At 40.4% G+C, this 17843-nt stretch overlaps 2 protein-coding genes and 1 long non-coding RNA gene across 12 annotated transcripts in view; 2 read left to right on the forward strand and 1 right to left on the reverse strand.

Moving 5' to 3' along the window:
• LOC135339285 (uncharacterized) overlaps window positions 1–17843 on the reverse strand; it is a gene marked incomplete in the record, with an annotated part of 254087 nt that overhangs the window by 42437 nt on the left and 193807 nt on the right.
• LOC135338765 (uncharacterized) overlaps window positions 1–17843 on the forward strand; it is a 55190-nt gene that overhangs the window by 34582 nt on the left and 2765 nt on the right. For 2 of the 10 annotated variants that reach the window (XM_064534848.1, XM_064534853.1), the window contains exons 10-27: window positions 7130–7225; window positions 7314–7431; window positions 9758–9800; window positions 11193–11723; window positions 12338–12451; window positions 13356–13461; window positions 13834–14124; window positions 15154–15216; window positions 15271–15363; window positions 15418–15510; window positions 15565–15657; window positions 15712–15804; window positions 15859–15951; window positions 16006–16098; window positions 16152–16244; window positions 16299–16379; window positions 17270–17314; window positions 17368–17427. In XM_064534848.1, the coding sequence (XP_064390918.1) occupies window positions 7130–7225; window positions 7314–7431; window positions 9758–9800; window positions 11193–11723; window positions 12338–12451; window positions 13356–13461; window positions 13834–14124; window positions 15154–15216; window positions 15271–15363; window positions 15418–15510; window positions 15565–15657; window positions 15712–15804; window positions 15859–15951; window positions 16006–16098; window positions 16152–16244; window positions 16299–16379; window positions 17270–17314; window positions 17368–17427 (2199 nt within the window). Of the gene's footprint in view, window positions 1–4604; window positions 4829–5192; window positions 5478–5539; window positions 5837–5887; window positions 5959–6003; window positions 6191–6239; window positions 6549–6763; window positions 7079–7129; window positions 7226–7313; window positions 7432–9757; window positions 9801–11192; window positions 11724–12337; window positions 12452–13355; window positions 13462–13833; window positions 14125–15153; window positions 15217–15270; window positions 15364–15417; window positions 15511–15564; window positions 15658–15711; window positions 15805–15858; window positions 15952–16005; window positions 16099–16151; window positions 16245–16298; window positions 16380–17269; window positions 17315–17367; window positions 17428–17843 lie in introns of those variants that run through there. The other 8 variants (XM_064534870.1, XM_064534874.1, XM_064534862.1 and 5 more) reach the window with 8 other exon arrangements.
• Window positions 2222–3849, forward strand: LOC135340464 (uncharacterized). The gene is made up of 4 exons (XR_010396380.1): window positions 2222–2854; window positions 2934–3086; window positions 3146–3174; window positions 3237–3849. It is a non-coding gene; the product is annotated as an uncharacterized LOC135340464 (long non-coding RNA).

Raw genomic sequence — 17843 nt, forward strand, 5'->3', positions numbered from 1 at the left:
ACATGAGGCGTACCACAATTATAGTCTGGAGCACTGCATGTGCCACACAAGCCGGTGTCACAGGACACGGCCTCTCCCGTCCTAAGGATATTTCCTCCTTTGGGAGTTGTCCTAGGACAAAAGCTCCTACTCCAGGATAAGAGTTTCCCCATGCTGCGGTGGAAGTCCATGCAGTGCATGTCAGAGAGACTATATAGCTACGAAGTAATAACAAGGGCGTATAAAAGAAGAGAGGGCATGCAACTCCACTATCAGTACACGTAGCTAGCAGAGTTCAAACGTGGGCGGAGGAATGTGTGCATTTGCATGAAGTGCTAAAAATAGAAATTTCTATTTTTAGCATTTCATGCACAGTCATGCACATTCATCCGCCCACGTTTGAACTTTGCTCATATAGAAGTTGCATGCCCTCTCTTCTTTTATACGCCCTTGGTAATAACCTATAGCTTGCTGAAGTTCTTATAAGTTATGCGGATAGAACAGATGACTCTCACTCTTGTATCTATATGCACATGGAACGAATTGCATGGTGTGCAGCACTATACCCTATATATAGGCCCTATGTAAAACCATAGATAAAGGAAGATATCTATGGTGAATTAAACCAAGGTGCACAAATCAAAGAATTAATAGAGGAACAAAACCAATCGCCTTCGAGTTCAAGTTCTGTGTACGGATTTTGGCACACGATACCACTCACACATTACCATATCCTCTGATGATGTGTGTATGTGCTGATTGCTTGATTGTCATGCAATGTTTACAGTTTAAACGGTCATACCGTATTACGTGTTACTTAGTTCCACTCCTTTGTTGTGCGCAGGACCCCTTCTCCCTGCATGTGTAAAAGCCATGCAGTATATAACCATGGTAATGGCAATGCTCCTATAGCTGTGGAGTGTACAGTATCTATGTTGTCACGAATAGATTCCGTTTTTGACCTTGTGTTTATGATACCATTACCGTAATCGTTCGAACCATGCAGTAATTATTTTTCTAGAAACAATGTCCGAAAAAAATTGATTGTAATTATGGGCGGCGTCCTAACCGAGACTGGTTAGAACGCTTACGGTATGATGATACCAGAGGAGGTTGGACATGCATCATCATGACGCACGCGTTCAGTCATGTGGTAATTTATAGAATTCCTTTAAGGTCAAAGGTAAGAATGTAAAAGTGCAAGTAAGAGCTAGAGAACGCTAAAAAGATAATGGTGCTTTAGTCTGCTCATAATTATAGATCATAATCCTGTTAGACAAAATTGTAAAAGTATCAAAAAATATAAATACTATCTCTAGATCCATCTTGGAATCTTTTCAGTGGTGTAGGGAAGGTGAGAGGGCGGTACCGCGGTGGGAGTGCTCCTATACACTGTAAAAAATGATGTGTGGTTTTCACACAGAGTGCGTGGCTATTGTGGCAAACGTGCGTTTTTTTCCTGATAGTTGCCACAATAGTAGTGTCTCTGTAAAAGCCTACAGAACAGTGGATCGAGCATCGAGGTGCCTAATGGTGCCTAATCGTAGTCTCACGAGCAGCCGTCGAAGGGGGAAGGACAAAATTCGACGGCTGCTCCGGGTCATGCTACACAAGGGAGCTTTCAGAGATGCTCTTTGCCTCAGGTACGGCTGGCGGCCTCAGAACCCATCCTCTCACTGTGTCTGTGGACAGCACTTCACAGTATAGAGCATGCACTCAGCTGTTCTAGGGGAGGATTTCCAACAATAAGACATTATGAATTATGCAACATCACAGGCAAATCTTATGAGCAAAGTATGTCCAGATGTGGCCGTATTGAACCAACCTTACAGCCTGTGACGGAAGAGCAGTTCCAACTTAGGACAACCAACCGCGAGGATGGGGTTCGCCTTGATGTTGTGGCCCAGAGCTTCTGGAGCAACGATAGACAGAGTGTATTTTTTGATGTCAGGGTCTTCAACCCGTACGCACCTACCTATCGCTGCTCCACCATGGCCTAGAGCTACAGGAGAAACGAGATGGAGAAGAAGAGAGCTTACGAACAGCGTGTAAGAGAAATAGAACATGGATCGTTTACACCTTCGGTTTTCTCTGCTGCTGGAGGTATGGGTCCGGCTGCAGCTATTCTCTACAAGAAACTAGCTTTAATGCTGCATGGCAGAGAAACATCGTCATGCTAAAAAGCTTCAAGCGACAGACAAACAAACAGATGACAAACAGACAGACAGACAGACATTCATTCAGACGGATATCCGGTCGCTGAGCTTTTCTCTACAGTACTCAAAACTATGGGACTTGCCTCAGGGCTCGCCCCAATCATAGCTTATGAATGCTTCTTCTTCTTCTTTGTAGCCTCCTTGCTAGGAGAGTAGCCCAATTATTATGGGAGGTGGTTACCGCCAAAATTAGCAGTAAAAAATATAGGTGTGTTTAAAAAAATAATGGTGTTTTTTTTCCAGAGATGTTTTAAAAAATGGTGCTGTTTTTTTTACGGAGGGTTTTAAAAATGGTGCTGTTTTTTACAGAGGTGTGTTTAAATGGTGCTGTTTTTTTTTACAGAGGTGAATTTTTTCAGAGAGGTGCGTTTTGTAGAGAGGTGCAATTTTTGGAGAGGTGCGTTTTATGAGGTGCCATTTTGTCCAACTCCACCCCAGAGGAGGCTGGAACCACTTGACCTTAGGTCACTAATTGGATTTATCCAAACTTCTCTTGCAAGCCTAGATTTTAGTGTCTGTCAGTTTAAAACGTTATTTTTCAGGGGGGGGGTCAAATTTAGGAATTATTAAGCCACTATATTCACACATCAACAGCTCAGATCAAACAAAGGCAGAAGAAAATTCCCGCGGTATTTTAGATGCTACCTATCACATTGCAGGTACGTATGTTTACATAATTATAGATCTATTCTACACTTTTTACCTTATTATACATGTATACATGTACAATAATTATAGAAAAGAAAAGGTGTCGTTGTGGTGATTGTGAGGGATGGACTACTGATGACTGCGGACAGTGCCGCTTTTGTAAGGATAAGCCAAAAAATGGAGGGAAAGGGACTTTAAAACAAAGCTGTTCAAAGAGGAAATGTCTGCTATTGAAATCCATTGGTAAAGCAAATTCAATTGCCATGCTACAATGTATCTATCGCCACTAATATTGTTTACAGCATACGTTCACGAACAGTTCCCTGGAAAGGTATGAATAATTAATTATGTCTGGGATAGAATACTGACTGTAAATATGTCATTCACATGCAGGTCACTCAAACCAGAGGCATTACCCCTCAAGCTGATGATTTCACTCAACTAAACATGGTGCTTTCAAAACAGGTCACTCAAACCAAAGGCATTACCCCTCAAGCTGATGATTTCACTCATCTAAACATGGTGCTTTCAAAACAGGGACGTAAGCTTTATCATGTCGCAGGGGATGGAAACTGTTTTTTTAGGGCTCTATCTTATATTATACACAAAACTGAGGGTCATCATGCTTCTATTCGAGCAAGTCTTGTACTTTTCACTGAACTAAACACATTCGAACAGTACTGCACCACTGAAAGTATGAAGGATCATATCCAGCGCATGAGGCATGAACGGGTGTGGGCTACATAATTAGAAGCATACGTTGCTGCGCATCTTGTTTTTGAAGAACAGTGTACATAATATACAGCCAAAAGAGTGGAAATGGTGAACGTTATTGGCAAAAAATCGACCCCCTTCCACCACACACACTAACGTCACTTCCAATAGAATACAAGATAGAATTACACCCTTTTATGGCTCACCTTGAGCTATGCGATATGCCATATCAACTGGTGCCACTATGATGTTATATATTACACCTATGGAGAGTATCCACCTATGGAGAGTATCCTGAGCCACCACACATACCAAGCAATGTTTCACATTTTGAGCTTGACTAAACTTACATGTACGTCTACGTCTAAACTTACTACCAATTATTATTGTTTGCTACGGTTTGCCACTTTTTGTTTACTATGCATGCTGTACGTATTACACATCTAGGTAGGGAGATCATTTCAAGTCTGATCCTCATGTACCTATATTCCCATATCCCAGCAGGGAGGGGGGAATTATAGAAACAGGTTTTGCATGGCACTTTTAGATTCTATTGAGGCTATTTGAAGGGCTCCTGTAAAGAAGGGCTATTAAACAATATTCAGAAAAAATCAAGATTACTGCACTAACTTACTCTGCATAGATCAAAGAAGCTCCAGCTGCAATATGGATGGACAGTCAAGCTAGAAAGTTATGATTAGTTTTTAATAAAGGTCAAAGGTCGCACTCAATAATTATTTTGATCGCGAACTTTGACCTTCGTTTTCTCGAAATATACGGAATGCGTTTTATCACCGTTTTTGACCGGAGGCCTTCGAGCTTCATTTAAAGTTAAGTTATGGTTAAAAGATTAGAGGCAGTGCAAAGATCTATACAACATTTGCTAACTGCAAAGTTTAAAGGTCAGGAACTACCAACTGCCAACTGCCAACTACCAACTGGAGTAGCACTCAGGGCAGGGCCACCGTATATATACCATGTACCATACCAGAGAGTACTTGTGACACTGAGTTCAAAGTACTTATTTATTATTATTATTATCTTGTGACGTGACGTCATTGACATGGATCGAGTGAACACCTTATTAGGACTGTACTGTGCAGCGTTTGTTGTTGTGCAAAACTACTTTGAGACAGTGAGTTGGAGTGGACCTGTGGACATCATTACATGATTATAATGATGCAAGATCCTCATCATCTGTGATTATTCTTGGATGGAGTCGGCAGTAAGGACAACCGTCTTTTGCCTGCTGGTGCTCACATCTACTGAAGGTATAGATATATAGATCTATATAAATAGTAGTACTAGATCTAATGACTAGTATAGTGTAGGCTACGTATAGATTTAATGTTCAAGTTGGTCTATGGAGTTGTAAAGTACAAAGTGTGATTACTGTTACCGAGAAAAATGAGAATAGGTGCTCTCTGCTAGATAATCTTCAAGCTGTTCTGTACTGTTGCTCAGTTTCTTTCCTTGATTCAGATCTCTAGAAGTGTTTCAACCACTTCTTTTATTAATTTTCCAGTATCTGCACTTAGAAAAGAGGGGTGACACTTTACTTTGGCAGGGATTAACTTATCTATCAATTATGAGTATGTAATTATATCATGATAATTACTCATAATTGATGCACAGCCCAGCAGTTTTCCATTGAGCCCGAGTCAGTGGTACAAGCTGAGGGATTATTGGCAGAGTTTGAGTGCCTGTCTCCTGGAGCACTAGCTCATGCTTGGTTTGTGAATGGCACAGTGTCTACAAGCCTTACGTCTGAAATCAGAGTAGTCACAGTTGAAGCAAGCAAATGTTGTCCTTCAGTGCTGACCATCCCAGCTAGTTCACAGTTCAACAACAGTATCGTTCAGTGTGCACCAGTTTCACTGAGTGATGGAGTCTTCTCAAGGAATGCAACATTGATAGTTGGTGAGTGGTATATTTGTAGAGAGTATACCTTGAGTTGCTAGATTTATTCCGGCTTTTCTCAGAGCGTGTATCTATAGAGGTGGTAAATAGTCCAACCAACATTGCTGTTACTGTGACAAATAACTTCACTACAAATAACCTCGCCTTCCGTGTGGACATCTCTCTCACTACCCTGGGAACTAATGAGATGGTTACACTTCCTCCTCTGAATGGTCAGAGTCAAGTGCAATTTAATTACAGACAACCTGATAACCACACTGTGTGTGACACATTCACCTTCACTGTAACTCCAATTAGTGAGTCAGGAATGGAAGGCAGATCCAGTGAACCAGTCACTTCGTTCTTTACAACAGTAACAGGTACTGTGTAATATTATATTTAACCGCATGTGGTTATTAATTTATGCACAGGTGGTAACGTCACTCCCCTCATCAGCCAGGGAGGAAATGTGTTGAGAAAAATAGTAAATCTCGGTGGTTTGGTAAGAGACGTATTGACTACAATATTTATTCAGCTCACCTCTTAGGTACCAAACTGTACCAACTTCATCTCCTACCAAGTGACCTCTGAAATTTTATCGACACCCATCAATATGACCATGGATGACTCCCAGATGATAAATTTCTCTCTTCTCACTGACCAGTTAATCAACATGTCCGTGACACTCCGTTCAATCATGGGTGTACGTCTCATATTCAAAAATATACAAATCAGTAAGTCATGTAATAGTTACGCTGGTTTTGATTTACAATGTTTCCACAGGAACAACTGATGTTCAAAATTTGATTGTGGACGTTTGCCCTAATAACTGTGCAAGAATTGAATATGTTGAAGGTACCCTCTCTCCCGGGGCTCTTCTCTGTGTGATACGTATCATTGATGGAGAGTTGGATTTTCCAAGTATGAGATTAGTGCCAATTCGACGGAATATGAGTGACAATTTTACCATCCCGGTGGCTGTTAGTGGAACTTATAGTGTGGTTGCATTTGACCTTGAGAACAACAATATGAGTGTACCAAGAATGCCCATGTCTGTGGCGGCTGACGATAAAACTATGTTTTTGAGCAATGGTGAGTCGACCAGTGTGTCAGTCTTGTACATACACATGTATACATGTAACTTTTGATGTGATGTTGTTATAGTAAGAGCTCGAACTGCATGTGTTAACTAGTTTTTAGGTGTTTTTTTTGTCAGTGTTGTACACGTACCTTCTTTTGTTGTGTGTGTTTTATAGTATGAGCTCGAACTGTGATAATTAATTGTTGTTGGGTTCCCATTTCCTCAGAATTTTCCACTGAACCAAATTTTCCACTTAATTCTGAGGACATCACTGTCGCTAAACTATCAAATGGAAGTGCTGAAGTGACCTGCACTACCACTGGCCAGAGTTGTCTGGCGTTGTTTCTATCTAAAACCTCTTCAACCTCTCTTGATCCGATGGTGGTGGTTAGTTTTATTGAACCACCTAATGGCAGAACCACTGTCACTCTTAATGCCACTTCCGATGTTTATGTGGTAGTGTACACTTGGAATAGTGATTCTGGTGAGACTATCTTTGATGGGAAGGTATCCTTCATTAGTCAATTGGAGCTACCAACTAGTAAGCCAAGAGTTAGTTTCAGTTTCAGAATTGTATGCCACTCTGTTGCAGGTCCTCCCCCTACACAATCACCTCCTGATACTACTGGATCTCCAGCTCCATCGCCCATACTCATGATAGTACTAATAATAATAGGAGCAGGTATACGTACGTGTATACGTGTAGTATGATTGCGTTCCATTGCCTATTTGCATGCTAGCTAGCATTATGATAGTTGTGACCTCTCTCTCTGCAGTCATTGTTCTGGTCATTGCAATTTTCATTGTTGTCGGTATTCTGTATCTGGTGAAGAGATGCAAACGACGAAACTACAAGGTGGTGCATTCCAGCTCCAATCATCGTCAATTTGAAAGGTACATGTATATTGGAATGTGCTGATCGCATGATTCGACTATGTTCACCACTTAGTAGCTTAACTTTATGTGACCATGCAGCAAGCATTAATTACCAAAATAATGGTACTCTCTTTTTGAGAGGTGGTGGATTGTAGTGCACTTGCAACAGAGAATTGTCAATGCTTGCAATAATTCGACCGCATGTACATGAATCTCAATTACTGTTTACGGTTTGGCAATTAAATCCATGCCATAATAATTGTAGGTTCGAATAAGGTTATTATTTCAGTTTGGGCATAATTATACTTTCTAGGTGTAACAAAAGTAATGTTTAGGGGGGGCAAAACATTCGTGGTTGAGTCACTTCGTGTGGTTGAGTCACTTCGTGGATAATATTTTTGTGGTTGCTGCTTGCACTGCAGGCAAGGTTGCTTCATGTAGATAAAATATTCGTGAGCTTCAACCACAAAAACCACGAATATTTTACCCCCCCCCCCCCGGAAATTTACCAGCTATATACGGTCTATAGAATAAACTATTTTTTGCAAGTGCACTGCAACCCACTGTAATGTATGTGTTGGAATGTGGCTGATCCCATGATTCGATTACTTCACCACCAGAGGAGGCTGGAACCACTTGACATTAGTTAATTAATTAAGGCCACTAATTGGATTCCTCCAAACGACTACAATCCTAGTTTTTGTGCCTGTTAGCTTCAGGGGGGGTCAAATTTTATTTTGCTCAGAAGCAAAAATACAAGTCTAAAGGCTAGCTGTGCGTTGACTCTCGATAAAAAGCCGCTCATTTTATCGAGACTAGTGCAAGAGCACTGACTTGTACTTTATCTTTAAGCTTACAGGCACAAAAAACTAGGATTGACATAGTCTGCAGGAGACGTTTGAGGAAATCCAATTAGTGACCTTGTTGCCCAGTGAGTGGGCAGATCAAAGCAATCCAGTGCTCAGTATATGGCATGTTGCATCACTGCCATATATTGCATCTATAAGAGATATCCATTTGGGACTTATGCCCCACCATTCCACCCAATAGTCAATTGGTCCCTTTTATAGGCTACTACCTTTACAACTACTAGTGGGAAGAAAACCTAAAAAATTTACTATGGAATTCAGCACAACTAATGAATACACTAAATTCCTTCAAAACACATGTCTTTTATTACGATTTATATGACCAGTCAGACGAGTTTAACGTCATTGGGCAACAAGTTAGTTATTGCCGGCGCCCTCGTGCAACATGCCATATATTGCACTGGATGACATAATGCCCTCAGACATTATATTGCTCCAGTGCAATATATGGCATGTTGCACTCTGGCTGGGCAATAACTAATAACTTAATTAGCTAAGGTCAAGTGGTTCCAGCCTCCTCTGGTTCACTACTATGTGACAGAGATGGTACTCCTCAGAGGAGGTACAACATTTCATTCATTCATTTAATTCGTGGATTTGCTTCGTTCTCGCGATATGCCTATAGTTTTGCTTACTTGGAATATATTGCAGCCTTTTCAGAAGAGTTCGTAGCAAAACTTGTCTATGGAGTGTTCCTACTCTACTTAATAGTTATTGGTAGCTGTATAGATGAGAGTGAGAAGAGAGCTGCAAGATATAGACTCTACTGATGTATATAATATATATATATATATAGCAGCGATTAATTTTAGCTTTTAGACTTTATACTTTTGACATCCTTTTTAGATCAATCATGGTTGATCCATTTCCCACTCTTTATAAGTTTACCTACGATCACCCTTGCAGTAAAATTACTGTAAGAAATTATAATATCTATGCAGATATATATAATTTTTGTATTATATAGCAATAGCTATAACTTTATACAATGTATGTTATGTAGCTTGGACACGTCCACCGAGGCATCAGCACCCATCGAGGCATCAGCACCTGCGGTGCTTTAATTACTATAGAAGTCATGTTCACTCTTTGTAGAACACACAATTTGAAGATTTTACAACACTTAGCTTTTCTCTTTAATTTCTAGGGTAAAATCTGACTTATGAATTGCATCTATTGTAATGAATGATCACAGTAGTACATTGTCATCTTGTAAAGCATTCAAGTCACGAGCCCTGGCAGCATCGTGTATGTCCAGAGGAGGTACGACATCCGCGTGTCAAAGGAAATGTTTTACACACACATTCCTTAGGTCAAAGTTCAATAGAATGTGGGTGTTTAAGACACGCGGATGTCGTACCTCCTCTGGGTACTCTTGCACTAGTAGTGCATTAGAGAGATGGTATAATTATTGTAAACTTGTTAATTTTAGCAAGAATCTAGGTTCATGCATGGTTGAACTTCTCTTTATACAGCAATTCTCAGGGCAGATCAACAAACAGAGCTTCCCCAGAATTGGTGAGTGATTGCATCACCTGTATGTGTGGGTTATTCATGAATGTGCGCACTGTGTGCTTTGCCGAGTTAAGCATAATTATGCTCTGGTGGTTTGTTGATGCTATAATCTACCTGTGTTTGTGTAGGCTGTTTCTGTATATTATTTTCCCAAGAACCCAAATTAATGTGATCAAAACTGTTAGTTTCTTGTGAAATTAACAACAAAAGAGCTTGCTATCAACTTTTGTCAATGAACACGGCAAAGCTGTCTGTGTGTGTGTCTATTGCAGCTGTAACGTACTGCTCAACAGTTCTAATGCCACGAAAACTAACAGCTTCTATATATAGGCTTCTAGCTTTAACTCGTGGATTTGCAAACTAAAGCTTCTTTCTCGGGTTGTGGCTAATTTTACTCACAGTTAAGGCTGTTGCAGTCTCTTTAGAATCTTTCGTAGCATCATCTGTTCACACAAACTTTGTATTTGAGTTATTAACTTTGCACTAAAGCGCAAGCTATAGCTTCTTGTTCGCTACAATAGTTAGAAAAGAGCTGCAAAGCTGTACGTACTGCCAGAAGCTGCAGCCATAAACTGCTTATAGGTCACTGTTTAGTTCTTGTTAGAGTTTTTTATCGAGGCAGTAGCAAGGCATAATCTACTGATAATAGTGTGTATACGGCCACTTTTGCGGGGGCGGCAATAAATCAAGGTATTATTTTGATGGGCGGGCTATAAAATGACCTCACAAATACGAACTTGTCTGCACTTTTCCAGATTAAATTGTGTGACCAGGCAAGGATTATATAGACACATCCTGTATGTGTGTCGCTTATGTCAATCTTACTAGGCATAGTGTGGCATAGTGACAGTTTCTTGCTGGCCCTGATTGTATTTACAGTAATCTTAATTGCCACTTGTGTGAGTAAATTGGGACTTTCAATGCTGTAAGGGCTTGTAAAAAGATAACAAGGTGAAACAAAAGTTTCCCACTTTTGCATAGTTATACCGTTTATGAATCAAGTCAGATTTTTCATCCTTTTCTCATAATTAATGTACACCCTTGTGCATATCCTCCCCATTCCCTATGGTACGTACACATACAGTGTAGTGTACTTTGCGCAGGTTAAAAGTTGGGCGGCCTAATCACTAGTCAGGTTGAGTTTTGACACAAGATCATTCTTCAAATGTGTGTTGTCTACAGTCTATTAAACTGTGGTGGCTCAAGAATATCTCGAGAAGAAGTTATATAATTATAGTATCTACTATATAATATTATAGTATCTAGATAGAGTGTGTGGTGTTATGATGTGTGTTTCAAGCCAAAGGCCTAGCTTTCACATGTTGTTATTTCCACTATCAGGTCCCTGGGGGCATTGAGTAAAATAAGCAGGTTTAATGTGTATATTGTCTGCAGGGTGCCTCAATAACATCTCAAGTAGCATTTTACGATGTCGCCCGCCCTGAGAACATGTCTCTGGAATGCATCACAGCTGACACTGACGATACACTTCCACCAGGTTATGACGTTGTGCGTGCAGAGAACATGCCAAGTCCTGAATACGAAACTGTACCATTAGTTCAGCCAGCCAAACCTACATTCACTAGTGATAACCCTCCACCCCTTCCCCCTCCCATGATACGAGGAGACAGTAGTGAGGCATCTGATCTACCACCTGCCTACAATCCTGCCGTGGATAACGAGAGTGTTGGTGTTATGTCAGTAGAGAGCTCTATCAGCCACGGTCAGTCAGTAGATGAGGAGGTTGATGAGTCGGTGGAGAGAGATCTATCAGTCAGCACCGTGGAACATGATGGTACTACGGAAGAGGCCATTGGTAGCACTGAAGCTCAACTGGATGTTGACCTTGTAGACACAGTACGAGGTGCAGAGAGTGGAGCTGGTAACAATGACCATAGTGAACAAGAGGCAATGATCGCTGTGCAGGTGAGTGCTTTATAGCACAAGTAAAGGTTTTCTGTACGCTTTCTCCTTTCATTTTTTTACACAGTTGTGGTTTTGTAGCACGTTTGTATACACATTACAATCAGGGTTTCATTTAGACATTTGGCATACATGTAGGTGACCGTGTGGGTTATTTGTGCAATGTTGCTGTGTATTAACAATCTATGTAATAGCTATAATTGGCTGTTAGGTACATGTACATATAATTATAATGCCCAGAATCCACTGTTTAGTTTTCATCTGTATGTGGGTCACCTGTTTCGATCACTTTTACTCATGGCGTGGTGACAGCAGAGGAGGCTGGAACCACTTGCCTTTGCTAATTATGGTCACTAATTTGAAATTCTCTTGCACTACTCACTACTTTTATCCTATAGTTTTTAGTGTCTTTGGGGGGGGGGGTCAAATTTTATTTTGCCGATTTTACTCAGAAGCAGAGATACAAGTCTCAAAGCTGGCTATGCATTGACCTCGATAACTAGCTGCTCATGATATCGAGGCTAGTACAAGCAGTGATTTTTGATTGTATCTCTGCTTCTGAGAAAATTGGCGAAAGTTGCCCCCCCCCCCTGCAAAATAACGTTTTAAACTTACAGACACTAGACAACAATGGGGTGCTTACAGAGGAGACCACTAGCACTTCACAAGCAAAGGACGAGCGTACAGAGGATGAAGGTGACGGTGGACTTGAGACAAAGATTACTGCACAAGTGAGGACTATAATTTTATATACATGTAGTGTGTATATATAGACTGTTATATTGTCTGTGATATTTTCATGTGGTACATATTATACCCTAAATTAACAGCTGCTTTTGCAGTCTCCCCTTGTCCCTTATTGTGAGTACTTTATGTCTTTAATATGTGGATGTGAGGAATCATATAGCTGTGTGAGCATGGTCACACAAATTAATGTGTGGCAAGTGTCTGGCAGTTGTACAGTGATTCCAGTGAAGGAATCGGAAACCTTTATGCTTGAATACAATTCATGACATTGCATGATTATATCGGTGGGAAAGTACATGTACATGCACTAGTCGATGTCACAAATGTCCTCTGTACTGTACTGTTGTGTTACAATTTTAACAGTGAATATAATTATATATAGATAGGAAGTATAATACAGTAGAACCTCGCTAATCCGAATAGAGCCGGGCCAGACCCCATCCGAATACATGAAATTTCCGAATTAACAGATGTCATTAATTGATTATGAATATCATTAACAAAGACACTTTTATACATGTATTATGATATTACTGTGGCCAGAAGGGAAGCTGCTAGCTAGAATAGTCTTTTATCTCAACTTTCTCTCCAATACAGTGAGTCTTGTTCTTCGTTTTCTTTGCAGTGGCCATTTGTCTTGACAATAAAATTATTGCTGATTCAGCAAAGCAATATGGATTGCGCATGCGCAGAGTAGTCTATTCTACTGACAGCCCCTCCTCTTTTTCAGTTTGCATTTTGTCCGGATTTGCGAGGTTTCGGATTAAAGGGGTCCGGATTAGCGAGGTTCTACTGTAATGTGAATTGTAAATTATACACAGGCCATAAAACTGCAAGATTTTTGGCAAATTTATTTTACTTTAAATGTCCCCACCCACTCCCACGCAGTTGGTAAAGCACAAACCTATTGACAAGTTGATGATGAAGGACTCATCCAAGGTCGGCTACTCGAAGGTGGACAATGACAAACTCAAACCAGTCGTCCCACCACCAGGTACAGTACTATTGTGTACACAATGAATGCTCTGAAACAAACTTAATTGGGGCAGTATACAGTGGAGCCCCTGAATCATGTTATACTTATTGTCCACTACATCAGAATTTATGACAGTAAACCTCCGAGGACGAGGGCAACGCCCCGAGGCCAAGGACGGTTTACGATTGCCATAAATTCGATGTAGTGGACAATAAGTGTTATATACCCACTGGAATGAAAATTGCTCGCTACCTAAGCTACCTCACAACTAGCTAACTGTCTCCCAGCCTTCCTGGGTGTTTAGTGAGCCCCAGCCATCTGTCCTGCCCTTGTCAACATTCAACATGTGTCTAAGTGTAATTCAATCTCAACCAATCTTCCTAATTTTAGCTCTTCTACCACGACAACTCCCACTACTGCCCACCCACGAGACGCTCATGGATCTGCTACACAACGTTGACAATAAGTGGGAGAATATCGCCAAAGCACTGAACTTTGACGAGGACAGAGTCGACGAAATCTTTACCAACAACGAAAATGAATATCTCCGACTATACGAACTGATGGAGTATTACTTCATGAACGTCCATTGCAGTCACTCTTGGGAGGAGATGGTGCGAGTGCTGACGGAGATAGGGGAGCATAGTTTGGCTGAGAGAATAAAAGCAGAGAAAATACAAGGTGTGTGTGTAGTACTCATTAGAAAGAGTGGCATTGCTTTCTTGTCAATAATTATCGGTAGTATATAGCTTAAGAGTCCTACTGCTACTTACCCAATTTCTCTAGGGTGAATACCTGTAGTATAAATTCTCCCAAGTGGCACGAATTGACAGCTACCATGCAGTTGTATGAGTTCTAAACATAATTATGTTACGGTATATACATGTGGACAAGAGTTCATTATGAACTCTTGATGTGGAGTACTAAAGAGAAGAGGGCATGCACACCAACTATTACATGTATGCAGTACAAAAGTACAGGAAATGTCTAAAATAGATTTCTATAAATAGATTTTGAAGTACATAGCATAATATATATAGAGATACGACATGCTTAGCTGGCAGTTTACCGTGACCTTGCCGCGACAAATTAACTCTTGGCTTGTAGAACACTTGTAACTGACTGTTTAGCTCGTTGCTCAAAGTCTTTATGGCTAGTTGTTTCTCCAGCCGAGGTCCTAGGTATAACTCGCAAGATATTTATAAAGGGTGCGATACATCTTTTGTAGCAAGCATAATTATCTCGTAACTGAATCGGAGTTCACTGAGGTTTAGTAACGGAAATAGGTCTCCTTCTAATTACAGCACCGCTCTAGTGTTAACATCAACCTCGAAATTTTGGCATCAATCGTTATTAAACACTCACAATCATGTCGATCATTTCCCACTATTCGTGTTTCCTAATTAATGCAACAATGTTTATCATTAGTAATGTGTGTAAGATAGCTAGTAGTTTTATGTTATGTAGCTTCGACACCTCCATCGAGGCGTCAGTACCCGCGGTGCTTTCATTACATGTACAGTGTGTATAATTATTATTATAGCTTCTACGCTCTTGGGCTTGGTGGGTTTACTGCCAAATTTTACCTTATCAGTCCTATAAACTTTGCATTGAGGCATCAGAACGGGCGGTGCTTTCGTTCCTCAAAGTGTTTTCTGTTTAGAATATATATTTTTATTACGTCTGAAATTTACCGATGCAATTTACTAGATCAAGATGCCCACGATGCCGACTCTTATCTGAAAGCAGTGGAAGCCAACAACTGTGATGAAAGTAATAGTTACTGTGTAGTGTTAACTTACTCTCTTACACATTTTGTACATCTAGGCACTCAAGCATCCGTACAAGGCAATGAATCGAAAGCTGAGCCACCAACGCAAGATAAGAAGGATACAGTGGAAACCAACAACTGTGATGAAAGTAATAGTTACTGTGTAGTGTTAACTTACTCTCTTACACATTTTGTACATCTAGGCACTCAAGCATCCGTACAAGGCAATGAATCGAAAGCTGAGCCACCAACGCAAGATAAGAAGGATACAGTGGAATCCAACAACTGTGATGAAAGTAATAGTTACTGTGTAGTGTTAACTTACTCTTTTACACATTTTGTACATCTAGGCACTCAAGCATCCGTACAAGGCAATGAATCGAAAGCTGAGCCACCAACGCAAGATAAGAAGGATACAGTGGAAACCAACAACTGTGATGAAAGTAATAGTTACTGTGTAGTGTTAACTTACTCTCTTACACATTTTGTACATCTAGGCACTCAAGCATCCGTACAAGGCAATGAATCGAAAGCTGAGCCACCAACGCAAGATAAGAAGGATACAGTGGAAACCAACAACTGTGATGAAAGTAATAGTTACTGTGTAGTGTTAACTTACTCTCTTACACATTTTGTACATCTAGGCACTCAAGCATCCGTACAAGGCAATGAATCGAAAGCTGAGCCACCAACGCAAGATAAGAAGGATACAGTGGAAACCAACAACTGTGATGAAAGTAATAGTTACTGTGTAGTGTTAACTTACTCTCTTACACATTTTGTACATCTAGGCACCCAAGCATCCGTACAAGGCAATGAATCGAAAGCTGAACCACCAACGCAAGATAAGAAGGATACAGTGGAATCCAACAACTGTGATGAAAGTAATAGTTACTGTGTAGTGTTACTTACTGTCTTACACATTTTGTACATCTAGGCACTCAAGCATCCGTACAAGGCAATGAATCGAAAGCTGAGCCACCAACGCAAGATAAGAAGGATACAGTGGAAACCAACAACTGTGATGAAAGTAATAGTTACTGTGTAGTGTTAACTTACTCTCTTACACATTTTGTACATCTAGGCACTCAAGCATCCGTACGAGGCAATGAATCGAAAGTTGTGCCACCAACGCAGAATGATCTTAGTCACCCACAAGTTGTAGGTACGTATAACAATTATAAAAAAATTATGTATGATTGCAAGGGAACCATTAAGATTATACTACATGTTAGCCTCGATTTCAGCCGCAAAGAAAATGGTGGCCTGGTATACCTTGTATGCGCATGCGCATACATTACCCCAGAAAGGGGGTAATCCGTGGATTTGTGGATACTGTCAGTAAATTAAACCATATACTATTTGTATTCTGAAGTTACAGTCCGTTACATAGAACCACTCCTGTGATAGAACTTATTTGGAAGTATTGTGCTAAGATAACTGGGTTCTTAAGCCCTTTATTGTATCAAGCTAAGTATCTACTTAACGACATTCTATACTGTAAGGCTACAGATGTTATAGGAAAGGCATGATGTGTTCCTGTGGGTCCCCTGATGAGGCTGTGGTAATATTGACCAGGCAAGTCTTCTGCTACCAAATCTTAAGATAAAGAAGCTAATGATCACTCCTGAAAGCTTTTAACTAGACACTCGATCAGGAAGTTATTCACTCAAGATCTACTGATGTATTAAAGATTCCACCACTCTTCCTAGCTGGCAGCTCTAGCTATCTGGGAGGCTTTCTTGAACTGTCTCTTTGATAAACAGAACTAGAAGAAGCAACACTGCTGTAGCATAATTATTCTACTTTGATTAGTGTCTTTGAAAGTTGCCATTGTGGTTACATTGTCATACATATTCTTCCTTTTTGTAACTTTGTTCGTTTTCAATTTGTATGGTGAAATTGCTGTCAAGCACAAGGTATACCAGGCCGCCTTTCTCTTTGCGGCTGGAATCGAGGCTAGTATGTGCATGGAGAGCATTATTACTAATTTAGTCTGCATTGTACAGCAATGTGACATGTGTGTTATTGCCAGAACTGTCCTATTATATTTAGATCCTCTACCAATTGACAAGTCTAATCAGTCGAGTGTGAAAGAGGGTAAGTATTGTACCAATTTGACCGACAAAATTAGATATTCCTGTGTTCTTCAGGAAATGACGAGAATCAATCAGAAAATGACAAGAATCAATTGAATGTAACAAAGCTAGGAGGTAAGCAAGTCAAGTTTATAATTATAACCCTGGGGGGGGGGGGAACTAAACTGGTTGGAGCTTACCAGCTCTACAGCATATAGAAAGAAGCGCTTTTTAACAAGGAATCCAATGGTATATGAAACTTGAATTCCAGTGAAGTATGACAAAGTTATGATAACTTTATGAGAAGGTAAAACTCAACCGGCACAAATAGACTTTAGTTTGTAGATTTAAGCCAGAATAACTCATCATTTAGAGACTGAATCGTTTTCCTTGCCTATATACTAGCTAGCTAACAGCCTAACTGCAAGAGAAGGGGTGCTCAGCTGGATAATCAGATACATTTCTCTGTGATTTGTATACTTGACTCAGGCTGGTTGGGGGTGCTCGAGCATCCCTAGCACCCCCTGTTGATAAGATCTACATGGGAAGTA

Source organism: Halichondria panicea, chromosome 1 (genome assembly GCF_963675165.1).
Source record: "Halichondria panicea chromosome 1, odHalPani1.1, whole genome shotgun sequence".
Classification (NCBI taxonomy): domain Eukaryota; kingdom Metazoa; phylum Porifera; class Demospongiae; order Suberitida; family Halichondriidae; genus Halichondria; species Halichondria panicea.